The 19,219-nt window shown below is 49.1% G+C and overlaps 6 protein-coding genes across 6 annotated transcripts; 2 read left to right on the top strand and 4 right to left on the bottom strand.

The window, feature by feature from the left end:
• Positions 1-319: 319 nt before the first annotated feature.
• On the top strand, positions 320-738 carry EDB82DRAFT_478827 (uncharacterized protein; the record flags this gene model as incomplete). Its single annotated transcript, XM_025728996.2, has 2 exons — positions 320-497; positions 548-738. The coding sequence occupies 2 exons, from the start codon at positions 320-322 to the stop codon at positions 736-738; spliced, it is 369 nt and encodes a 122-aa protein (XP_025583308.2).
• An 845-nt stretch (positions 739-1,583) lies between these two features.
• On the bottom strand, positions 1,584-8,878 carry EDB82DRAFT_466145 (polyketide synthase; the record flags this gene model as incomplete). Its single annotated transcript, XM_065607899.1, has 6 exons — positions 1,584-3,875; positions 3,926-4,477; positions 4,526-6,686; positions 6,742-8,207; positions 8,266-8,539; positions 8,601-8,878. The coding sequence occupies 6 exons, from the start codon at positions 8,876-8,878 to the stop codon at positions 1,740-1,742; spliced, it is 6,867 nt and encodes a 2,288-aa protein (XP_065464266.1). The 3' UTR covers positions 1,584-1,739.
• A 358-nt stretch (positions 8,879-9,236) lies between these two features.
• EDB82DRAFT_568643 (O-methyltransferase-domain-containing protein) lies at positions 9,237-10,875 on the top strand. The gene is made up of 2 exons (XM_025728994.2): positions 9,237-10,161; positions 10,212-10,875. The coding sequence occupies exons 1-2, from the start codon at positions 9,544-9,546 to the stop codon at positions 10,770-10,772; spliced, it is 1,179 nt and encodes a 392-aa protein (XP_025583306.1). The 5' UTR covers positions 9,237-9,543; the 3' UTR covers positions 10,773-10,875.
• A 333-nt stretch (positions 10,876-11,208) lies between these two features.
• On the bottom strand, positions 11,209-12,047 carry EDB82DRAFT_528189 (uncharacterized protein; the record flags this gene model as incomplete). Its single annotated transcript, XM_025728993.2, has 3 exons — positions 11,209-11,358; positions 11,437-11,961; positions 12,030-12,047. The coding sequence occupies 3 exons, from the start codon at positions 12,045-12,047 to the stop codon at positions 11,209-11,211; spliced, it is 693 nt and encodes a 230-aa protein (XP_025583305.2).
• Positions 12,048-12,443: 396 nt separating this feature from the next.
• On the bottom strand, positions 12,444-14,148 carry EDB82DRAFT_560075 (uncharacterized protein; the record flags this gene model as incomplete). The annotated part of the gene is made up of 4 exons (XM_065609724.1): positions 12,444-12,539; positions 12,585-13,115; positions 13,166-13,229; positions 13,277-14,148. The coding sequence occupies 4 exons, from the start codon at positions 14,146-14,148 to the stop codon at positions 12,444-12,446; spliced, it is 1,563 nt and encodes a 520-aa protein (XP_065464265.1).
• A 705-nt stretch (positions 14,149-14,853) lies between these two features.
• On the bottom strand, positions 14,854-19,125 carry EDB82DRAFT_510212 (uncharacterized protein). Its single transcript, XM_025728991.2, has one exon. The coding sequence runs from the start codon at positions 18,861-18,863 to the stop codon at positions 15,072-15,074; it is 3,792 nt and encodes a 1,263-aa protein (XP_025583303.1). The 5' UTR covers positions 18,864-19,125; the 3' UTR covers positions 14,854-15,071.
• Between the last annotated feature and the right edge of the window lie 94 nt (positions 19,126-19,219).

Below are 19,219 nucleotides of genomic sequence, written 5' to 3'. Positions count from 1 at the left end.
CTAGCACCTGGGCACTGAGAGCGAATGAAATTGTCGTAGTTATCGAAAGTGACAACTATTTCTCTTTGTACCACGAACCCTTTTCTTGAAAGCCACGCCAGACCATTGAAGTTTGGATCAGAACTGTATGGATGAAATCCGGCCGACGTCCGCAGGTGTTCGTACCCTGCAGGGTATGTTGAATGCAAGTATGGCTTCGAGGATATTACGATGGTCGGAGGTGAGAATCCGTGGTGTTGTGAGTCTGGAGCACATCGGCAGGCAGTATTGGATGGTGGCATATAGGGGGTTGATGTACCAAGCCCTGAGAAAGACGAACATGGGTTGGGCGTGCATGGGAACTCTGGAGACTGTTGGAAGGAACTCTGGCCAGGATGATGGGCTCCAGACTCACCAGGGTGCTCATGGTAATGTAATCGAACTGACGAAGCAGAACTTGGCTGTCCACAAGTTGAACGTCGTTGTGAGAATGAACAGGAAGCAGTTCGTCTCATTGGGTGGGACTGGTTTGGTTGCAAGTTACTCATGAACATATACAAGTTGGTAGACTGTACAGGCCGCGCTGCTGGTAGTGGCAGCGTTTTCAAGCCTGGGGTGCTGGCTTTGGTGGCAGGCTTTGGTTTCGGGGGTTGTTTCTTGGCGACTTGTTTTGTTTTGGCTGGTTGTTTGCTGACCGCCTTCGTCAAATTCTTCTTCTTGGTCTTGGAGAACATCTCGTCGGCTTCTGCTGGGGAATGAAAGAAAATATGTGTTAAGGATAGTGGGTAGGTGAGTGAGTGGGCGAGTGGATGAGTGGGTAAAGTGTAAGAGTGAGAGATTGGGCGGAAATGCAAGGTCCTTTGATGCTTCCACTCTTCATAGTAGGCTGGGCGATCGTAGCAAGTGCAGCTAGGGTCTTGCCAAAGCCGTTGGGAGGGCGTCATCCTCCTCCAGGAGGCCGGAAGTGGCATATCGGCCCTCCCTGTTCACTTCTTTTACGACCTCAAATGCAGGCCCAACGGTTTCGGCTAGCCCCGATAGCCGTTGAGCACTGTCAAGAAGTGCCAAGCTTCTTGTAACCAGTGCCAGAGTATACTAGGATAGATCAAGGAAGAAGGATAGAAAGAAGAAGATGGATGCGAGAGAAGGATTGAAGAACATGCTCTTGAAACGACTGATCTTAACCCTTTTCGAAATCGCATCACATCTTCTTCGTTATAGTCAACATGACCATTTCTCCGGGGACAAAACGGCTAGAGCCATCAAACACAGGGCCTGTCTAGGATGAGAATGCTCAGGTGCGTAATCAAGGCAAGTTTGAGGAAAGGAAGAAGAAAAAAGAAAAAAGTTGACAGGGCGCTAAATAGAGAAGAAGGGGAAAAAAAGAATTAGTGAATAATGCCATTTCACAGTGATTCACTGACAGTGGCACGTCACTGCCAACTGCTGTCTGAAATAACAAGCACAAACACGTATATCCAAGGGTGCTACGAAGGAATTGGTTTGTATGTAAACCTTGGTGATGCCCTGTAGAAATGCGGACAAAGGAAGAGTCTTGTTACATTTCCTTCTTCACAGCTTGAGATATGTAGACGATGGTTCAACTGCGGAATTGCTATATGGATTGATAAACTGATGTGAAGATACGTCTAAATAGACGGAACTATTTACTCTCGACGAGCATAAAGAAAGTCTATAAGAAAAGTCCCAATCCGACCAAACACGATCCTACCAAATTACCCGCAACAAAACCCCGATATTCATGCTCTAGGTCCCCAAAGTCTCATCCTCTCCGCCTCAAAGCCGGCCTTATCCTCCGCAGTAGTCTTCAAGAACCCAATCTCCTTCCATATGTGGATGTACTTCCTCACCACAGTCTCCGAAACAGGTCCAACAGCCGCCAGGGACTTGGAATGCTCAAGAGTATGCTTCACATCGAGTACAAGACCACCACATGCCATGCGCAGATATGTATCTTCTAGGAAATCTGCGAGCAAAGAGGCAGGGTTATCCTGTTGAGGTGCCTTTCGTACGAGTTCGAGCCATTCTTTGAAAGGGACTCTGTTGGGGATGCGTAAAGTATCGGAGAGGATGTCGTTGACGTCGCGCCATTGTTGACCAACGGGATTATCGATGTGATAAATCGGATGAGGTGCTTGGTCGGACAAGACGAGATCAGTCAGAGTATCAGCAATGTCGTTGACAGGAGTCCAGTTCAGATTGCCCTCAACATCAGGAAGAGCGTTCAGTGTCTGCGATGACTTGATAAGGAATCCAAAGTGCTCCATTGGGTTCCAATAACCGCTTGTCTTGGACCCGGCGATTTGACCAAGACGAACGACCATAGGACGGAATCGGTTAGAGTACTTGTGAAGAGTCTCATCGAGCATTCTCTCACACCCCCATTTCGCTTCGGCATAACCATTACCAAGAAGTGAATCGATAGTGGCTCTCTCTTCGGGAACGATAATTTTGCCTGTTTGGCCAGCTGCAAGACCCCACTGTCCCACTACACCGATGGATGATACCATCTGGAAGCTGAACTTGAAGTCCTCGGGACGACTAGAGGCGCATTCGTTGCCGAGATCAAGAAGATTGCGGAAGACCTGGAATTGGGACTCGAAGCCCGACAGAGGACGCTTGGCGCTCATGGGCCAGGCATTGTGAATGATGTGGGTAACATCACGTACCATGGAAGCATACTCGTTGTCTGAAAGTCCCAGCTTAGGCTTTGAAGTGTCCGTCTGGAAGATTCGCAGCTTGGACTTGAGATTCTCTGGGAATCGGATACCCTTGTCTCTCATAGCCTTGTATTGACGGGTCTCGGGGTCCTCTCTGTTTGTACGATTGAGGCAGATGATGGAGTGAACCTTTTCAAGTTGAGCGAGGGCATAGACGAGATGGCTACCAAGACCACCAGACGCTCCAGTGACGAGGACGACGTTGCCATCCTTGGTGAGAGATGAAGCAGAGGGTGTTGAAGTCGGCGCGGAAAATCCAGCTGAGTACTTGTGGACGAGATCAGTGATGGCCTTTTCTCGCGAAGCAAGAACAGAGACATCACTGTGAGTAATGGCAGTCTCTTCAGCTACAGCTTCCGAAACAACAGGCGCAGGGACTTCAGCAGGCTCGTTAACAGAAATTGCAGGTGCCGTTTCAACCACTCCCATCTCCTTGGCAAGCATGCTCCTCAAATCAGCCACTGTCTGACACTCCATGAACAACTGCTCATGTCGAACGTCCAAGTCAAACGCATCCTGGAAGCGACTCGCAATGACAAGCGACAAAAGCGAATCGACACCACAGTCAGCAAAGTTGGTATCATCGTCCAAATCAGCGCGCGCAACACCGCTCTCTTCAGAGATGATCTCAAGAGCACGCTCAAACTCGACGTCAATGGACTTCGCAAACTCCTCGCGAAGTTCAGGAGTGGCGCTCCCAGTCGTGTCTGATTCTCGACCAGAGTCACTGGCTGCGGAGGAAGAGCTTCCACTGACGTCTTCTTCCGGACCTTGGAGGAAGTTGCGTAGGTCTTTGACGGTGGGATGTTCGAAGAAGAGGGCGTTAAAGTCGAGGTCGATGTCTAGTTCCTCTTGGAAGCGAGCGGATATTGTGAGACCGAGAAGGGAGTCGATGCCAACGTCCGAAAAGGTAGTTCCATCAGTGAAGTCAGCAATCTCGATGCCGCTTTCTTCTGAGATGATGCGGATGGCGGTTGAGAACTTCGTGGGTTCAATCTTGGCTGCCGGTTTGTTCTGCGTTGGCTTGGAAGATGGAGCGGCGGATGGCTTGGAGGTGTTTTGGGGTTTATCCTGAACCTGTCGTTGAGGCTGACCCTTCTTTCCACTCTCAATAGAGAGGATGACCTTGAGAACGCGTCGAGGAACGCCTTGAATCTGAAAACCTGTCAGTATTGTACTGGAGGATACTCATGTATAGTGCTTACCGCAATCTGTCCAAAGAAAGCAACGACTATGTCCTCATCAAAGATGGTCACATCACCGTACCAAAGTCCACCCTCACCAGAATTCATCTGTGTGTAAGTAGTGTAATGCTTCTCAAATTCCAAAGTCTCGAAAAGCTCCAGTGATCCCCAACCGTGATTCATGTAAACATCGACATCAATGTCGGTATGATCATTACAGTTCATGGCGAAACCGCACGATTGGGTGAGAGCATCGATGACGGCAGGGTGAGTGTGGAAGTCCCCGTCGCGCTTGACAGTTCCGAAGCTGATCTTGCTGGATGCTTCGAGAGTCTCGCTGTTGAGCACGACTTCATCGATGGCGCGATAGTCATCGTGGAAACGCGCGAGGGGTCTGATCATGCGGTAGGCCATGGGTCGATTAAAGCGGGCGCTTTCTCCAGTTGTGATTTGATCGCGAAGACTCTGCATCTTTTGCTTGGTTTGCTGAGCTTGGGACTGGAGGGTATCCTGGTGGGTTCTGTCCTTGAAGCGGACGACACAAGCAGAGTGCTCTTGAAGTTTGCCCTTGTTCTGCGACACAGTCAGTACTGATAGATTTAATTAATGGGAGATTCTTACATCAAATGACATGAACTTGATCGCCACCGATTGAGACGACCAGTCAGCTTCAGCATGAGCCTGGATAGGTTGCTTCGATCCATCGCCTCGTAAGATCAAGGCTTTGGACACAGTCATGTCCGAAACAACAACCATGTTATCCTTGTTCTGGGGTTGGTATTTCTCGAGCAGATACTTGCCCAGCGTCAAACCAATGTCGGCGTACACAGAGGGGGTACAAAGAGGAATGCCGTCGACTTCATGCCCTTGAACGAGTGGGCTCAAGTCCTTGCGAGCAATATCCGCCTCGACAACAATGTGAGTCTTGTTAGAATCGCCATCTTCTTCAACGACGCGATGAATAGTAGTGCTCTCAAGCTTGGGCGCATTGTTAATGACCAGAGGAGGATCACCCTTTCGGAGTGACCAGTCGTTGACATACTTGATCCAATAGTCTTTGAGATCCCAGCTATAAGCTGGAAGAACAACAACAGAATGCGAACCAGGGAAGCTGCTCTGATAACCAGCCCAGTTGATACTAGAGCCGGCATCGTATAGGGTCTTGAGGGCAGCGGAGAGCATCTCCCATGGTGCTCTTCCACGTTGAAGCGAGGCGATACATGTTATCTGCTGACCGAGAGTGGGCTTGACCATACCCGTGACAGCAGGATGAGGACCAACTTCGAGCATCATGTGGCGATCGCTGATTGTGCCGTCACGGTAGGCTGTTGCAAGAGCGGAAAGAATGTTGACGGGTTGACGTGAGTGCTTTGCAAGGTAAGAAGCGTTGAAGACGCCGTCATCCTCCACCACAGTGCCGTCAAGAGGACAGAGAATGGGGGTGTTGGGCTTTGAGAATGAAACCCTGCTCGCTAGCTTCTCAATGTCTGAAACGACCGGCTCAAGTTGTGATGAGTGGAAAGCGTAGGGAACCTTGAGCAAAGTGGTTTTGAAGTTCGCTGTAGTGAGAATCTCCTTGATCTTGGCTACCTGGTCGTTGGGTCCAGCAAGAACTGTCTCGATGGGCGAATTGATGCAAGCAGTCTCATACTCTTTGCCTTTCAAAGCCACAGAGATCTCAGCTTGAGACCCTTTTACCACAAGCATAGCATGCGTACCGCGCGTGCACTTGGTCTCAAGCAATTGCGCCCTACCTCCGACCAGGAAGAGAGTATCAGTGTCTGAAAGGACGCCAGCGACATTAAGAGCGGCATATTCTCCCAGGCTGTGCCCAACAACCGCGCTTGGAACAATACCCCAAGAAGCCCAGAGCTTGCTTAGCGTAATCTGAAGAGACACACTGGCGAGTTGGACTAGCGACGGCGCGAACTTGGCAACATCTTGTTCTTCAGACGCGATGAAGGGGAGCATAGAAGGGAAGCCTAAATTCTGAGCGATCTGGTCGAGTTGGAGAAGTTCCTTACGAACGAAGGCGTTCTCTTCGAAGAGCTGCTTTCCCATTCCTGGGTACTGGGCTCCTTGCCCGGTGAAGGAGAAGACCACCTTTGGTGCACTCTTGGGGCGATTGACTCCAGTATTGTTCTCAAGAGCAGTCTCGATCTTTTTACAGATCTCACTCGGGGTAGAACCTGAGATCAGAACCCGATGTTGATGATGGATTCGGCGAGCAGTGGTCGTGTACGAAAGTTCAGCAAGAGAGACATCGGGACTCTCAGCAAGGAACTTGAGCATCGATCTCAAATTGCCCTGCAGGGAAATACCACTCTTGGCGGTGAAAGCGATGGGAAATTGAACTCTGGTATCCTTTCCAGAAGTAAGTTGCTTCTTGGGCGGCGCATCCTGTATCAACAGGGCAGAGTTACCACCTGCAGCGCTGAAGTTGTTCACCATGACTCGCCTGGGGATATCAAGACTGACTCTTTCCCAAGGCGTCGGCTTAAACGCGATCTGAACATTGCGCTCTTCAAAGTCTGTTGGGAAACGATGGTTGATCTTGGTCTTGATGCCGCAGTGCGGAACGATGGTGTTCTTCTTCATCATTTGGAGGACCTTAATGACACTGCATACTCCAGAAGCTGCTTCTCCATGGCCAATGTTGGCTTTCGTTGAGCCGATGTACAGCTTCTGGTTGTTGGTGCGAGCGAGTTTGGTGTCTGAGACTGGTGGTGCGAATGTCTCTAGAACAGACGACATTTCGGTCGCGTCGCCCGCTTGAGTGCCTCTGTATCATTCGATTAGTAAAAGGTTAAATATTAGGTGATTGAAGGAAAACTTACGTTCCATGCATCTCGACATAGCTGACCGTATAGGGATCAACAGCCGCCTCATTGAGGATCTTGTTAAAGATGACCCGCTGAGCTCCGACATGGGGCCTGGTGATACTCTCCGACTCGGCAGAATGATTCGTATACGCGCCGAGTACAACACCCAGAATAGGATCATTCTCAGCAAGCGCATCATCAAGCCTCTTCATGATGATCGTCGCGACACCCTCACCACGACAGTACCCATCAGCGCCGTCGTCAAACGTCTTGCAGTTTCCTGTGCGAGACAGAAAGTGGCCGCGATCAAGACCAGCGTGGAAATCGGGGTTCGTTAGAACATTTGTTCCACCTGCGATGGCAGTGTCGACGTCGTTCTGCCAGAGGGCATTGCAGGCGAGATGAATACCTGCGAGACTTGATGAACAAGCTGTGTCGATGGCGTAGCTAGGGCCGCTGAACTTGAAGAAGTAGTTGATGCGACCTGGGATAAAAGCTCTATTGCCACCAGGGATGAAGTACGTGTCGATGTTCTGTGCGCTGTTCGTTTCCATCCAATCGTTGCTGGTAACACCGTAGAAGACGCCAACGCGATCGGGACGAGTGGAGGGAGTAGCGTCTGGGACTATACCGGCTTGTTCAATGGCTTCGTAGGCTGTCATGAGAGCCAGTCTCTGAGAGGGATCAACCTGAGGAGCCTCGCGAGGAGAGATGTTGAAGAAGCGGGCATCGAATTGACCAGGGTCATCAAGCCAACAGCCAAATGGGGTAGCGCCAGTATTCTTGACTTTTCCAGTTGCATCAACATGCGTCTTTTGATCCCATCGAAGGTTCGGGACTGGCTTGTGAACATCTAAGCCTTTGTAGAGGAGATCCCAGTATGCTTCGTTGTCCTTTGCGCCGGGGAAGCGACCCGACATGGCGACGATGGCAAGCTTTGGCTTGCCAGATCCCGAGTCAGGGATGTTATCGAGAGATAATTCCTTACTTGGGGCCGTGGTGTCAGGGACAAGAGAGCGTAGAGAGGTCTTCTTGAGAGCAGTGTAGATCAAGTGCTCAGCGTTAGTACCAAATGGCACAACAGTGAACTTCTCAGAAGAAGCATCTTCCAGGGAAGCTTGCACATCTTCAAAGATTGAAGTCCAGAGAAGAGGATGAAGCAAAACCTGAGCGACAGCGTCTTCTAGGAGTGTATCAAAACTGCGCTCCTCAGGCTTGAGGCCTGTGCTTGAGAGGAGAGAGATCTGCTCCGAAAGGGCAGTGGCCTTGTTAAGCATCAAACTGGTGATAATTCCTCGCGCATCCTCTTGAGAGTAGAGATGCGGTGCGTGATAAGCGCCATGGATTGGGATGCTTTTGGACGTGATACTCTTGCTGGACAAGTATTGTGCAAGTTCAACAAGGCGCTGCGGCGGGCCACTGACGGTGATGCCATTAGGTGCGTATGCGCTTATGTAAGGTCTGCTTGTCAAGGGAAGGTCCTACGGAGAGCAATTGTCAGTCCAAATTTCTCTCAATTAGCAAATCGCTTTTACATACGTTCTCATTGCAATACTGTTCAACACCAGCAGACGCTTTCTGTCCTGGAACGAGGAGTGCCCAGCTGTCATCCATGTTCTGCGAAGCATTGACCCTTCTGGCAGTATCAGTAACGAGCAAGCCAGTTCTAAAAGAGGCAATGACAGCGTTGATAGCCATGGGAATTAGGTCTGCTGTGAAACTACTGCAACTAATAGCTGCAGCTGCGAAGGCACCAGTACAGAGGCCAACGACCCTTGTACTCTGTGCATCATATGACGAAATCCCTGCTTGGCTGTAACATTGTTAGTGAGTACCACACAGCCTTTTTACTGAGAAATCTGTACCTGATGAACGTCGCAAGTTGGTAAAGAGTAGTCATGGCCATGTCCAGAGCGATACATCGTTGACCACTCTGATCCCAAAGGAGAAGATCCTCAAGACAGGTAAATCGGGGAAGATCTCTTCGAATGCTATAAGGAACCTTGAAAAGCTCAACTCGAATAGCATGGTAGGCTTTGTTCAGAAAGTCTTGGAGGAAGAGATTGTCGCGCTTCTGAAACAGAGCTTTCAAGTGAGGCTGGATCTCAAAGGTTTGATCTCCAAAGAGATACAGTTTAAGGTGGGAAGCCATAACAAAGGTGTTGAATCTTGTGAAGCTATAGTGGTTGAAAGTCTATGTTCTTCTTGTCTATTGTTTCTATTTCTTGCAGTTAATGAAGCGACGATGTGCTCTTTTTATCTTCTGTTTCAACATATCACAATGTTATAATTTCTCATTTCTCTTTTCTCTTTTCTCATCCTCATCCTCACCGCCATCAATTGTCTCAATGATACTGATATCCCCCTCGGAATCCGATATCATCACTCTTTACTTTATGTCTGAATGTCGTCATGTCTTGCCTGTTTGACATAAAATTGTCTCCCGAGTTGAGCCTCACTAACTACCGATAAGGAGCAGATCTTCAGCCAGGATCATGCAAATCAGGGACGCTAGATCCTGCACCTCCCACTAAACAGGGTTGTGACCCTTGGGCTGATGTTACATGCAGCTTGTCAGACGGCAGCCGAAAGTGCAATAACAGGGCTATCGGGGACTTTATCGGGGATTTGATCGGCAACTTGTTTCTTGTACCTCTTTAGCTCCCGCCCTCAAGGACTTCGGATGCCGTGTAAGAGAGTCGCTGTCAGAGTCGTATTATTAAAAATACCTGGTTACCTCGCGATCCTCGCGTTTTACGTTTCATCAAATACGATACAACCTAGATCTTATCTGCATACGACATAACCTTACCAAAAATGAACAAGACTAATAGAGATTCTGTGATTGAGTATGCTACTCAGCTTAAACAGCTGGTGCATGATCCTCACAGTTTTCTAACCGAACTTGTCGTCCAGCAGCAGCAGTATTACTGTATTCGCTGGATCTGTCACTTTGATGTACTTTCTTTCGTTCCACTCCCTCCCAAGGCAATCTCTTACGATCAAGTCGCCATCCAAGCCAAAGTCCCAATGTCGACTCTACAATCGGTCGCTCGCATGGCCATGACTGCAGGGTTTCTGTGCGAAACCAAGGACGGAAGACTTTCGCACAATGACCTGTCTTGTCATTTTGCTACAGACGTTCACGTGAAAACACAGCTTGTGTACATGTTCAATCAGACTGTTCCTGTCATGGCTGCGCTGAAAGACGCCTCTCAGCGCTGGGGCAGTACGTCTGCGACGAATGAGACGGCGTATAATATTGTTTACAACACAGACCTGCCCTTCTTCCAGTATCTCAAGACGCGACCTGATTTGAATGAGCTTTTTCATGCTTACATGAAGAGTCGGGCCGTGTCTCACACCGGCTCCAATGTTGAGCATTTACTTGGTGCATTCGATTGGGACAATCTTGGGCAAGCTACAGTCATTGATGTAAGTATCTCTCTCTTTGACAGTGGTGATGGTTTACTGACTGTGTACAGATTGGCGGCAGTAGTGGCTCGACTTGTATCATGCTAGCCACAGCATTTCCCAGTCTCAATTTAGTCATCCAAGACCTCCCAGAACCGATTCAAAACGCTCGCGCTCGCATGTCGGACTTACCAGAGGAAATCAACAGCCGCATTGACGTGATGGAATACGACTTTTTCACACCTCAGCCCATCAAGCACGCTGACGTCTACCTCCTTCGCACCATCCTTCACGACTGGCCCGACGCCGATGCCATCAAGATTCTACAGTGCGTAGTCGAAGCCATGGGCCCAACCAGTCACCTTCTTATCATGGACATGGTTCTGCCTAAGCCAGGCTCCGGCTCCAAGACATTTGAGGCGGCGCTGAGACAGAAAGATCTGACCATGATTCAGACTTTTAACGCGAAGGAGCGAGAGGTTGAGGAGTGGATTGCTCTTCTTACAAAAGTGGACCCGCGATTGAAGATTCGAGCGATTGAGACGCCTGCTGGAAGTGAGCTGTCAGTTATTGAGGTCATGTTGGAGGAGGAGGTTGTAGATGAGTTGTCGTGGCATTCTTTCAGTGGGTAGATTGTGATAGATTGGAGTCGGACGCCGCGATTAATAGACACAATTTTGGATATGTTGAGTTTGACGCTGCCGAGTTCCGTGAGTGACATAAATGTAGCTCTGGTAGAAGACTTACTCGGACCTATGCATGTAAAAGACATAGTTTTATAATGCATGCTGGTATCAATTATAGGAGTGTGGTGTTTTAAAAGTTTCACTTTTATTTTTTAAGCACACGCTGGGTATCTTTGCTTCTATGTGACATTCCACCATCCATTCTCCAGAGACGCTACTCCCGAAACCCCCGGGTTCCATGAAAAACGAGGGTACCAGCCAAGTCCTGTGACCTGGTGTCTTGGATCAATGCGCTCTCGTCATCCAGCTCCTCCCCCGTAACAGAACGCTCCATCATGTTGACGAGGAAGTGTCGTAAACCTTCTTCCGCTGGTACCTGGCTCTAGTTGGGCTCGTAGAAGGTACAGTGAAGGTCAATACCGGAGCGTCGTAGTGGAGCTGTCACCCCTTTCAGATCAATGAAGTTGCGCCAAGGATGACAAAGTCGGAATTCGACGGTTACTGCGGTAGATAGAGACACAATCTGGGAGACCTAGGACCTGAAATGTGAGTTCGTTTGTTCCACACGGCCATGAGCAACCCACCCAGGTAGGTATTGGTTTAAGGCCACCCCTTGAGGGAACGAATCAGGGTGAAGAATGAATGTCTTGATGCGGACATGGGGGACTTGCGCTTTGTTGAGGTTAAAGTGAGCGCGGAAGAAATCCGAGAACAACTTCAACGACTCACTTGACGTAAATTTGAAGACAACTCTTTTGAAAACTTCGGCCAGATACTCCTGGCGAAGTCCAGAAATGGTAGTGATCGCGTGGTTGAGAAATGGCGTCAGTCCAGTGCTATCGACAGGACACACAAAGCGGCCAAGATGGTCCTGGTTGAAGAGGCAGTGTGTAGATTCGATAGTCAACATGTGATGATAGATCTGTAACCGATTTTTGCCGATCAAAGCGACATCATCTAGTACTGACTTGGGTTTAAAGATCGACGTTAGGGTTGCGCTTCTTTTTGGGCCGACATTGCCGGCATCGGGAGGCAGTGCACCAGCAGAAGACTGTACGTAGAGATCCATGCTGCCACTGTCGGCGCCGTTGGGCTCATCGGGTGTGGTGGCGGCATTGTGTGTGGTCTTGAGCCTCTTCGAGGTGGCTGGAGAGGGTCATCAGCTTTCAACTTCTGGAATTGATGTGGAATGAGCCAACTTACATTTCCTCCCCGTGGCATGATAGCAAATTGGCAGTTTTGCCTTCTCAATCGTTGTAACGTCGCCCAGAGACAGACGACGAAAGTGATAGATGAGGGTGGAAGTTGGAGGTGAAAGCAGGAGGAAGAGGGGGATTAAATAGTCTAGAAGAAGGGAGATTCCGGCTTCGGAGCGACTCAGGCTTCGGTGTAATTCACGGGCAGTTATTGACAGACTGATAGTGATTGACAGTGACTCGCATATTGACAGTGATTGACAGTGATTCATAGAGCACTTTGACCCAAGAATGCCAAGTGCGATACTCAAGCCAAGTTCAAGGTCGAAAGCAAGACACACTAGGTAGACGAAGATTCAAATGCCCGAAAAATATCACTAACTATCCTTAAGATCAATCCCCGACACTAATAAAAACTCTTCTAAGCCCAATCTCCATCTTGCAAATCCTCCAACTTCTCCCCAGCCTTGATTTGCTCCTGTACCTCCTTCATCGTCCAATGTCGATACCGATGACCCTTAGGAAAATTAGTGTTATGCAACGGAATCTTCCCACCACTCACAACATGATGCAAAGCCTCGCAGAACTTCTCATACGCATACGCCTCCGGATCATGACTCCAAATCCACTTCGGATATCGCGATCGGATCAGCGCTGGGTTCTTGGCGATAGCATCCCAATCAGTATGCTGCTTGAGCTGCTGGTTTACAAACCCCATCTTCTGCCCGCATGACACGCGCTGGAAGCGTAGCTTGTTATAAGCCTTTGTCGCATTGGCGGCTTGCGATTTACCTGCTAGTTGAAGACATGTTGCGAGGGTGACGCCGTCTTCAATCGCCTGGGTGGCGCCGTTGCCCGATGTTGGGAGGAATGCATGCGCTGCGTCGCCGAGTTGGACGACGCGGCCTCCAGGAGATGTCCATTGTTCGTGGGGATCTCTGAACTTGAGCTGCCAGTTTACCACAGAGCCTTTGGGGGCTGTCTTGATAAAGGCTGCTACAGCTGGGTGTACTGCATTGTTCTTTTCCATGGCGGCTATGACTTCTGCTGGGTCAACGTCTGGAACCCAGGACTCATTGGCTGACTCGTCATGCTTTGCAAGTCAGTTGGGTTGTGCTAAATATGGTATGCATTTGGACTTACCGAGTGGATGAAGCTCCAGAAAGCGATATCATGAGTGAGAGCAATCATGTTGTGCGATCCGTTACTGTGGATAGTCAGTTAATCGTTCCAGGTGCACATCAAGCAACTCACCCGAGCCAGAACTGCCAAATAGGTTGTCCCTTGGGGTCAAAGTTCCACATCTCTTTGACCACAGGATCCTTCAGTGCATACTCAACCGGGTATCCCGCCCGATAAATCGCCTTGCCACTCGTCGCCAATGTCTCAGGCATAGGGACGATGGTGTTGGACTTGGTGCGTAAGCCATCAGCCGCGACAACGATATCAGCAGTGCGCTTCTCGCCATTCTCAAGAGTAACACCTCCAGAACCCTGCCCGAGATCTTCCCAGTACTCAACAACTTTGCATCCCCATTCTACCTGAATTCCCACACGTTCCGCTTGTCGTAGAAACGCGCGGTACAGCTTAATGCGACTATGTGCATTGACAGAAGGGAAACCGCGCCTTCCCTTGAGATTCTCGGGATCATTGAACATGGGTGGCGCAGGACCCCAGATCCTTTCGCCAGTCTGCTTGTAGTATGACATGGCAACGTCGTATTGGCACTCCTCAATCTCGTAGCCCATGTCGGGCCAGTGTCGAAGCAAGAGGATTGCGCTGGGTTGGATTTGTACATTGTCACCCGTCCAGACTGGTGTTAGACTACGGTCCAGGACGCGAACTGTGTGGCCTTTACGCCAACATTCGAGAGCGCAGGTTACGCCTCCTAGACCAGCACCAGCAATAAGAACAGTGATGCCGGTCTCTGGGTATCGCATGACTTGAAGGTCAATGCCTCTCTGTAGCGAGTCTTCAAGTCGTTCTTCAGGTGTTCTGGTGCATTTTGGTTGAGAGTTGTCATTGATGGAGATACCATTTGTGTCTCCGTTCAAGAGCTGTTTGGCACTAGGTGGGACTTCACCCACGCCGTTGGTTTGAGGCTTCTCCATATCCTGAGTATGCATTTTTCTGTACAAGGTAGCGATCAAGGAGCAGAAAGTGATGGGCATCATCTTCTTGTCAGACAGTGGTAGCTTCCTTATTTGAAGCCTACGATATCTCACTAACAACGCCCTGCAGGACTTAGCATCCTATTGTCAAGCGCCACAAACTCCAAATTTCTTCGTACTACCATCATTCCCGACATGTTTCCCGAGATGATCCCCATGAGGATCTTCGACGTCGTTGGCGCTAAGGGCTCAGCTGAATTGATGATCCCGCTACTATCTCCCAATGAGTCAACTATCCCGAGATGTTTGCTACACACACTGGCATAGCCTCCTTGGTATGAGGGTACAGCCAAGTTTAAGACGATTGACTGGCCATGATCTGGATGTGGTTATCGTGGATTTAATGATCTTGAGTAGATACCCGACACAGTATGTGTCTCAATTCGGAGGCCGAAGCATAGTAAATGAACCGTTCTCTGGGAGTGAAACGTCGATTACAAAGATATCACGTTCTATCAGCATCATATCTCCATATCTCGATGGTAGCACATGATTGTTAGCATAACGGTCGGGCTCCGAGCCATAAGCTATCTGCCCATTCCTGCCTGGTCGTTCAATTTTCGATGACATCGTCCTTCAGTGGGGAGCAGAAAGAATAGCCCCCTAAGCCTTAAGATATAGAATTAAATAGTCTAAGTACTATAGTCTAAGTAACATAAAGTGACCTACTAATTTCGTCTCTCATGCTTCCACCGGTCAATTTTTCTGATACCCTGAGGTTCCTTTCTGGGAAGTGAGTTTGATGGGAGCCCCCATCATAGTTAAACTAATGGATCTGAATGTGTGGTAACCAAGTTCAATTATATCTAATTTAAAAGAAAGAAAACATCTTAAACATTTCCTGGCCAGTTCATTATTAATTCCATCCTAACTGTAATCTACCCTTTGACAGCAAGCGCTGCGACAACACCGCCATCTTTAAGCACAGTTTTGACAAGTAATACAACCGCCTTCAAGTTCGCAGAATAAAACTCTCCTTTAGTCGACACTCCCTCTTCTCGATGAGGCGTCGGGGCCTTGTCTTTGATAGAGGTGGGAAGCTTCTCGAGAAGAGTATCGTAAAGACTGCATGGGACTTTCTCCTCACGCACTCTTTGGTGCATCTCCAGTTTCATTCGGCGATGCATTTCCGTCCTTACACTCCCAAGTATACCAAGTAACGCCTCTGGTTCAAGCGCTGCAGCGCTCCCTTGCTCTTTAATCTTTTGAAGCAACAAAAACGTGTTCTTGGCAGTGACTAATTGAACAAGCTTCGCGGGAGGGAAGCTATACGCGCGCGCAGTATGGATCAGCCTGTCCATGTAGTTGATGAAGGCCGATGGATCGTGAAACAATGCCTTTGTCATGAGCTTCTCGGTCAGCTGAGCTAGATCGAGAAGCTCATCTCGGAGCTCTTGCTGTAGCTCGAGGTAAGCATCGATAGCACTGAGAAGTGATGTCTCGAGCTCATTAGTGCTTTCATTCCAGGTTTTGATCGCATCTTCGGGGACAATAGTGCGAGTGACTCTTTTTGTCCTAATCATGTACCGCATGTTGCAATGCTCCGACCAGTGGCAGTGACAAATGATGCACTTCTCGTCCTTAATAGTCTCGCAGTACTTTTTGTCCTCGTCATTGCTATACGGACAGATCTCGTGGCAGGTTATATTGCAGGTAAGGCATCGTGTTGATCCTTTACCTTCAGGTAGATCCTGTGTCACTACCCGATCTTCGGTGATGGAAATTTCAGCATCTGGGGCTTTTCCAGTCGTATCAGCGAGGGTATCCAAGTTCTCGATTAGGTTCCATGCTTCAGTTGCCGTCTTAAAGATCTTTTGTTCGGTAAGGGCGCACTTTTGTTCAAGATCAATGCGGTCTCGTATCACTTCGGCGCTGGAATCAGTAGGCACGGGAGTGGTTTTGAGAAGCATGGCCATGACCTGGAACTGGCCTCTTGTGGACCACAACCACATATCCCGGAGATGATCGATGTCGGTGACATCTAGTGTGGCAGTGAATGCAGAGTTGTTGACCGAGATCTCTCCATTCTGCACAGGCCAGCCGAGTTTTTGAAGAGTGTCGTGTGCACCTGGTTTACCAGAATCGCCGAAAGTATAGATAGTTCGAAGACAGTCCTCAACATCTTTGGCGAAGAGCTGTGATACGTATGTAGAAACAGGTGTTAAAAAGGTAGTCCGAGACTCCATTGCACGGCATGTAAAGAAGATGGCGTTTACATGGCTAACTGTGCTAAAGAAGTCTGACATGGCGGCGGTGACGAAATTGTCCCGTTGGTAACCTCTCGAATCTCCAAAGCCAGGTGCGTCCACAATGAGCATTGTTTTACCTCGAAAGAGCGGAGAGAATGGTCTGATGCGGTAGCAGGTTACAAACTGTGACGATGTCTTACTGGTACTGCGGTCGTCTATCATCATGATGCGTGCAAAGTCCTCAAAATCACCGCCGAGTAAGTATGAAACGAACGCATTGATCTGAGTACTCTTCCCGTGGCCACTGGGACCTGTAAAGACAGTGACAATAGTGTTATTCTTGTCAGCAATATCTGCAGCGGGGATGCTGGCTTCAAATTCAGCTGCAACGTCAACGATGCGCACTGCGACAGTGTCTGGGAAGCGAGGATCGCTACAATTACGATCGACGATAGTTGTGTGTCCCAAGAAGAGTGTCCTGTTACCAGCCTCCTTATCCATATCCCATGGCTTTGTGCCCTTTCGGTTGGGGTTGGATAATGTTTGATGGTTCCTTTCATGGAAGTCTATCATCCTAGAGGCCACAGAGGGCCAGCGAGGTGTTCGGACAACAGCAGGGACACTCCAACCAGACAGCCCTATTATCGTCTTAACGCTGAGCATGACTTCATAGTCACAGTCATCAAACAACGAATCACCTGTTCCGTTCTTTCTCGGGATAACAGAACTCTCGGACGGGTCGAGTTCCAGTTCGATGAATGTTTCGTTTGCTGTTACGCGAGGAAGGACACCATCTTTCTCAGCGTTAGGGATAGGACGGTAGCGAACAATGTAGGAATTTGTTGGAATAGCAGATTCCAGTTCGTCGCTTTGCTCCTTTTCCCAAGACAGAGCTATGCCCTGTTCTTTGATCACCAACGTGGGCGCCGCTGGCGCTTTGGGGAGCATGCCGGTAACGATCGTAAATTGATCATTGTAGCCAAGTATAATATCGCCAATTCTAGTGGACACGAGCTTTTCTTCATTCGGACGATAGGCTTTGTCCACGCTCGCCACACCGAATATGACTTCATCTGGCGCACTCGGGCGCAAGCTGACCAGTTCTGCACAGGCTGCTCTGACGCTGTTGACAGTCCGTGAACTCTCGAACCACTCTTCTTCGCATTTTTCTTTTTCTTCTTCGTCACTGCTGTCATCCTCACTGTCGGATAGCTCGGTTGATTGCATCTTTTTCTCTAGGTGGTGGCGACTGCGATTGATCTGGGTTCCACCAAATGATAGTAGTACTCTCGGCGCAGAAACAGTTGTCAGGGACTCTGCTTTCAGCCCGCCTAGATGATTTTGGAAGCCTTGACCTAACATGGAGGCAACTGTTGACTGAAGAACTTCTAGTTCCTTCTGTTTCAGATCTGCAAACTGATCCGCAATTCGAACACGCTGTTCAAATAGAGAAACAGCTTTTCGCAGCTCCGAGATCTTACTACTGTAGTCGGTAGTACCGTCCCGTAGTTCTGGTAGAAGACGACGTGCTGCTTCAATGAAGTCTGATTCGCCTTCCAAAAAGGCTTCCCGTAGACCGCGGATTTGGCCTTTGATCTTAGGGAACCAATTGCGAAGCACCTCGTGCTGTAGCAACTCGTCCAGTCTCAGACGGGCCGTAGTTCCTGTCTTGAGGGCTACAGCTGTTCTGTTGACGATACCAGCGTCAAGGCTGCGAATCAGACGGTTGGCATTGCTATCAAGGAGGTCGACGGGAAGAAGCTTGTAGTAAAGCGTATTAGTCTGCTTAGCTAGCTTAGTTGGCATCTCAGTTGCAATGCGACGAGCGTCCTCCCACGTGGACACGTTCTCAGCAATGGCGCCACTGTATGAGATCTTGACGTTCTCGCGGTTGGCATCGCTCACATCTTTGTATTCCAGCTTGGCCGAGCCACTAACTGGGACACCGACGAGTGTGGCTTTTAAATCTCCAGCTATCTCTTTTGCTTCCTCTTCCGAAGAAGCAGAGCGGACCAAACTAATAGTTGCACTTCCACCCTCGACCACTTCAGCAACAAAGTGTGTAAACCGAGGATTATCGAGGGTGCGGTGGTACTTCATGGAAGAGAGGGTTTCTTGTGGGATTCGGCGAGTCCACCGAGTAACAGTGCATGATGCATCAAGGCGTGCCTCATGTGTGGAAGATTTGGTATCGCTCAGATACTTGGCGGAGCCGGTTGCTTGAATTATTTTCAGATCCAGGGCGAGAGATCCCTCGACATCAAGAGCCGACTTCTTGCGGGAATCTTCGATAGATGTAGAATAGTAAAACTCGGCATTTTGGACCTTGCTCTCATCCTTCGTCTGCTCATTATTGACAACGGCATTATCCCATAGAGATATGCCTGCAAACAGTTCTGAGGTGCGGACATTGTACAACATGCCGAGTTGCACATCCTGGCCGAGGGCAGGAAGAATGATTCCGTCACCAGAGACGACCATGATGTCGACTGATGGCCTGTGGGACGTAAAGTTGATATTATGGATGAATGATTTGGATGCCACAACCAATACAAAGAGGAAGTAATTGGTTTGCTGTCTGGTGTGTCTGTTTTCCACCTATGAAACGAAACAAACCTCGAAAAGGGATTGGATAGATTCGTTCGACTGCGGGAGGTTTTTGAGAAATAGCGAAAGGCATCAACCCAACAAAGGGGAATATGTGACTCTTGAAGACAGCACACAAGCACAACACATATGAATCTCCACATACAGATTGAACAATACCGTATCATCTCATGAACTCCGCTAGTAAAGGCGGGGCAATTACTCGCAAAAAAGCGATGGTTGGACCATCC

Source organism: Fusarium venenatum (genome assembly GCF_020744135.1).
Source record: "Fusarium venenatum strain MPI-CAGE-CH-0201 chromosome Unknown EDB82scaffold_3, whole genome shotgun sequence".
Classification (NCBI taxonomy): domain Eukaryota; kingdom Fungi; phylum Ascomycota; class Sordariomycetes; order Hypocreales; family Nectriaceae; genus Fusarium; species Fusarium venenatum.
This window is presented reverse-complemented; position numbering and strand designations above follow the sequence as displayed.

Bases quoted from the DNA above. Each gene is read 5' to 3' on its own strand.
- EDB82DRAFT_510212 (XM_025728991.2), bottom strand. From the start codon at position 18,863: ATGGTCGTCTCTGGTGACGGAATCATTCTTCCTGCCCTCGGCCAGGAT.
- EDB82DRAFT_568643 (XM_025728994.2), top strand. From the start codon at position 9,544: ATGAACAAGACTAATAGAGATTCTGTGATTGAGTATGCTACTCAGCTT. The intron at 10,162-10,211 runs GTAAGTATCTCT...GACTGTGTACAG, and splicing joins GGCAAGCTACAGTCATTGAT to ATTGGCGGCAGTAGTGGCTC.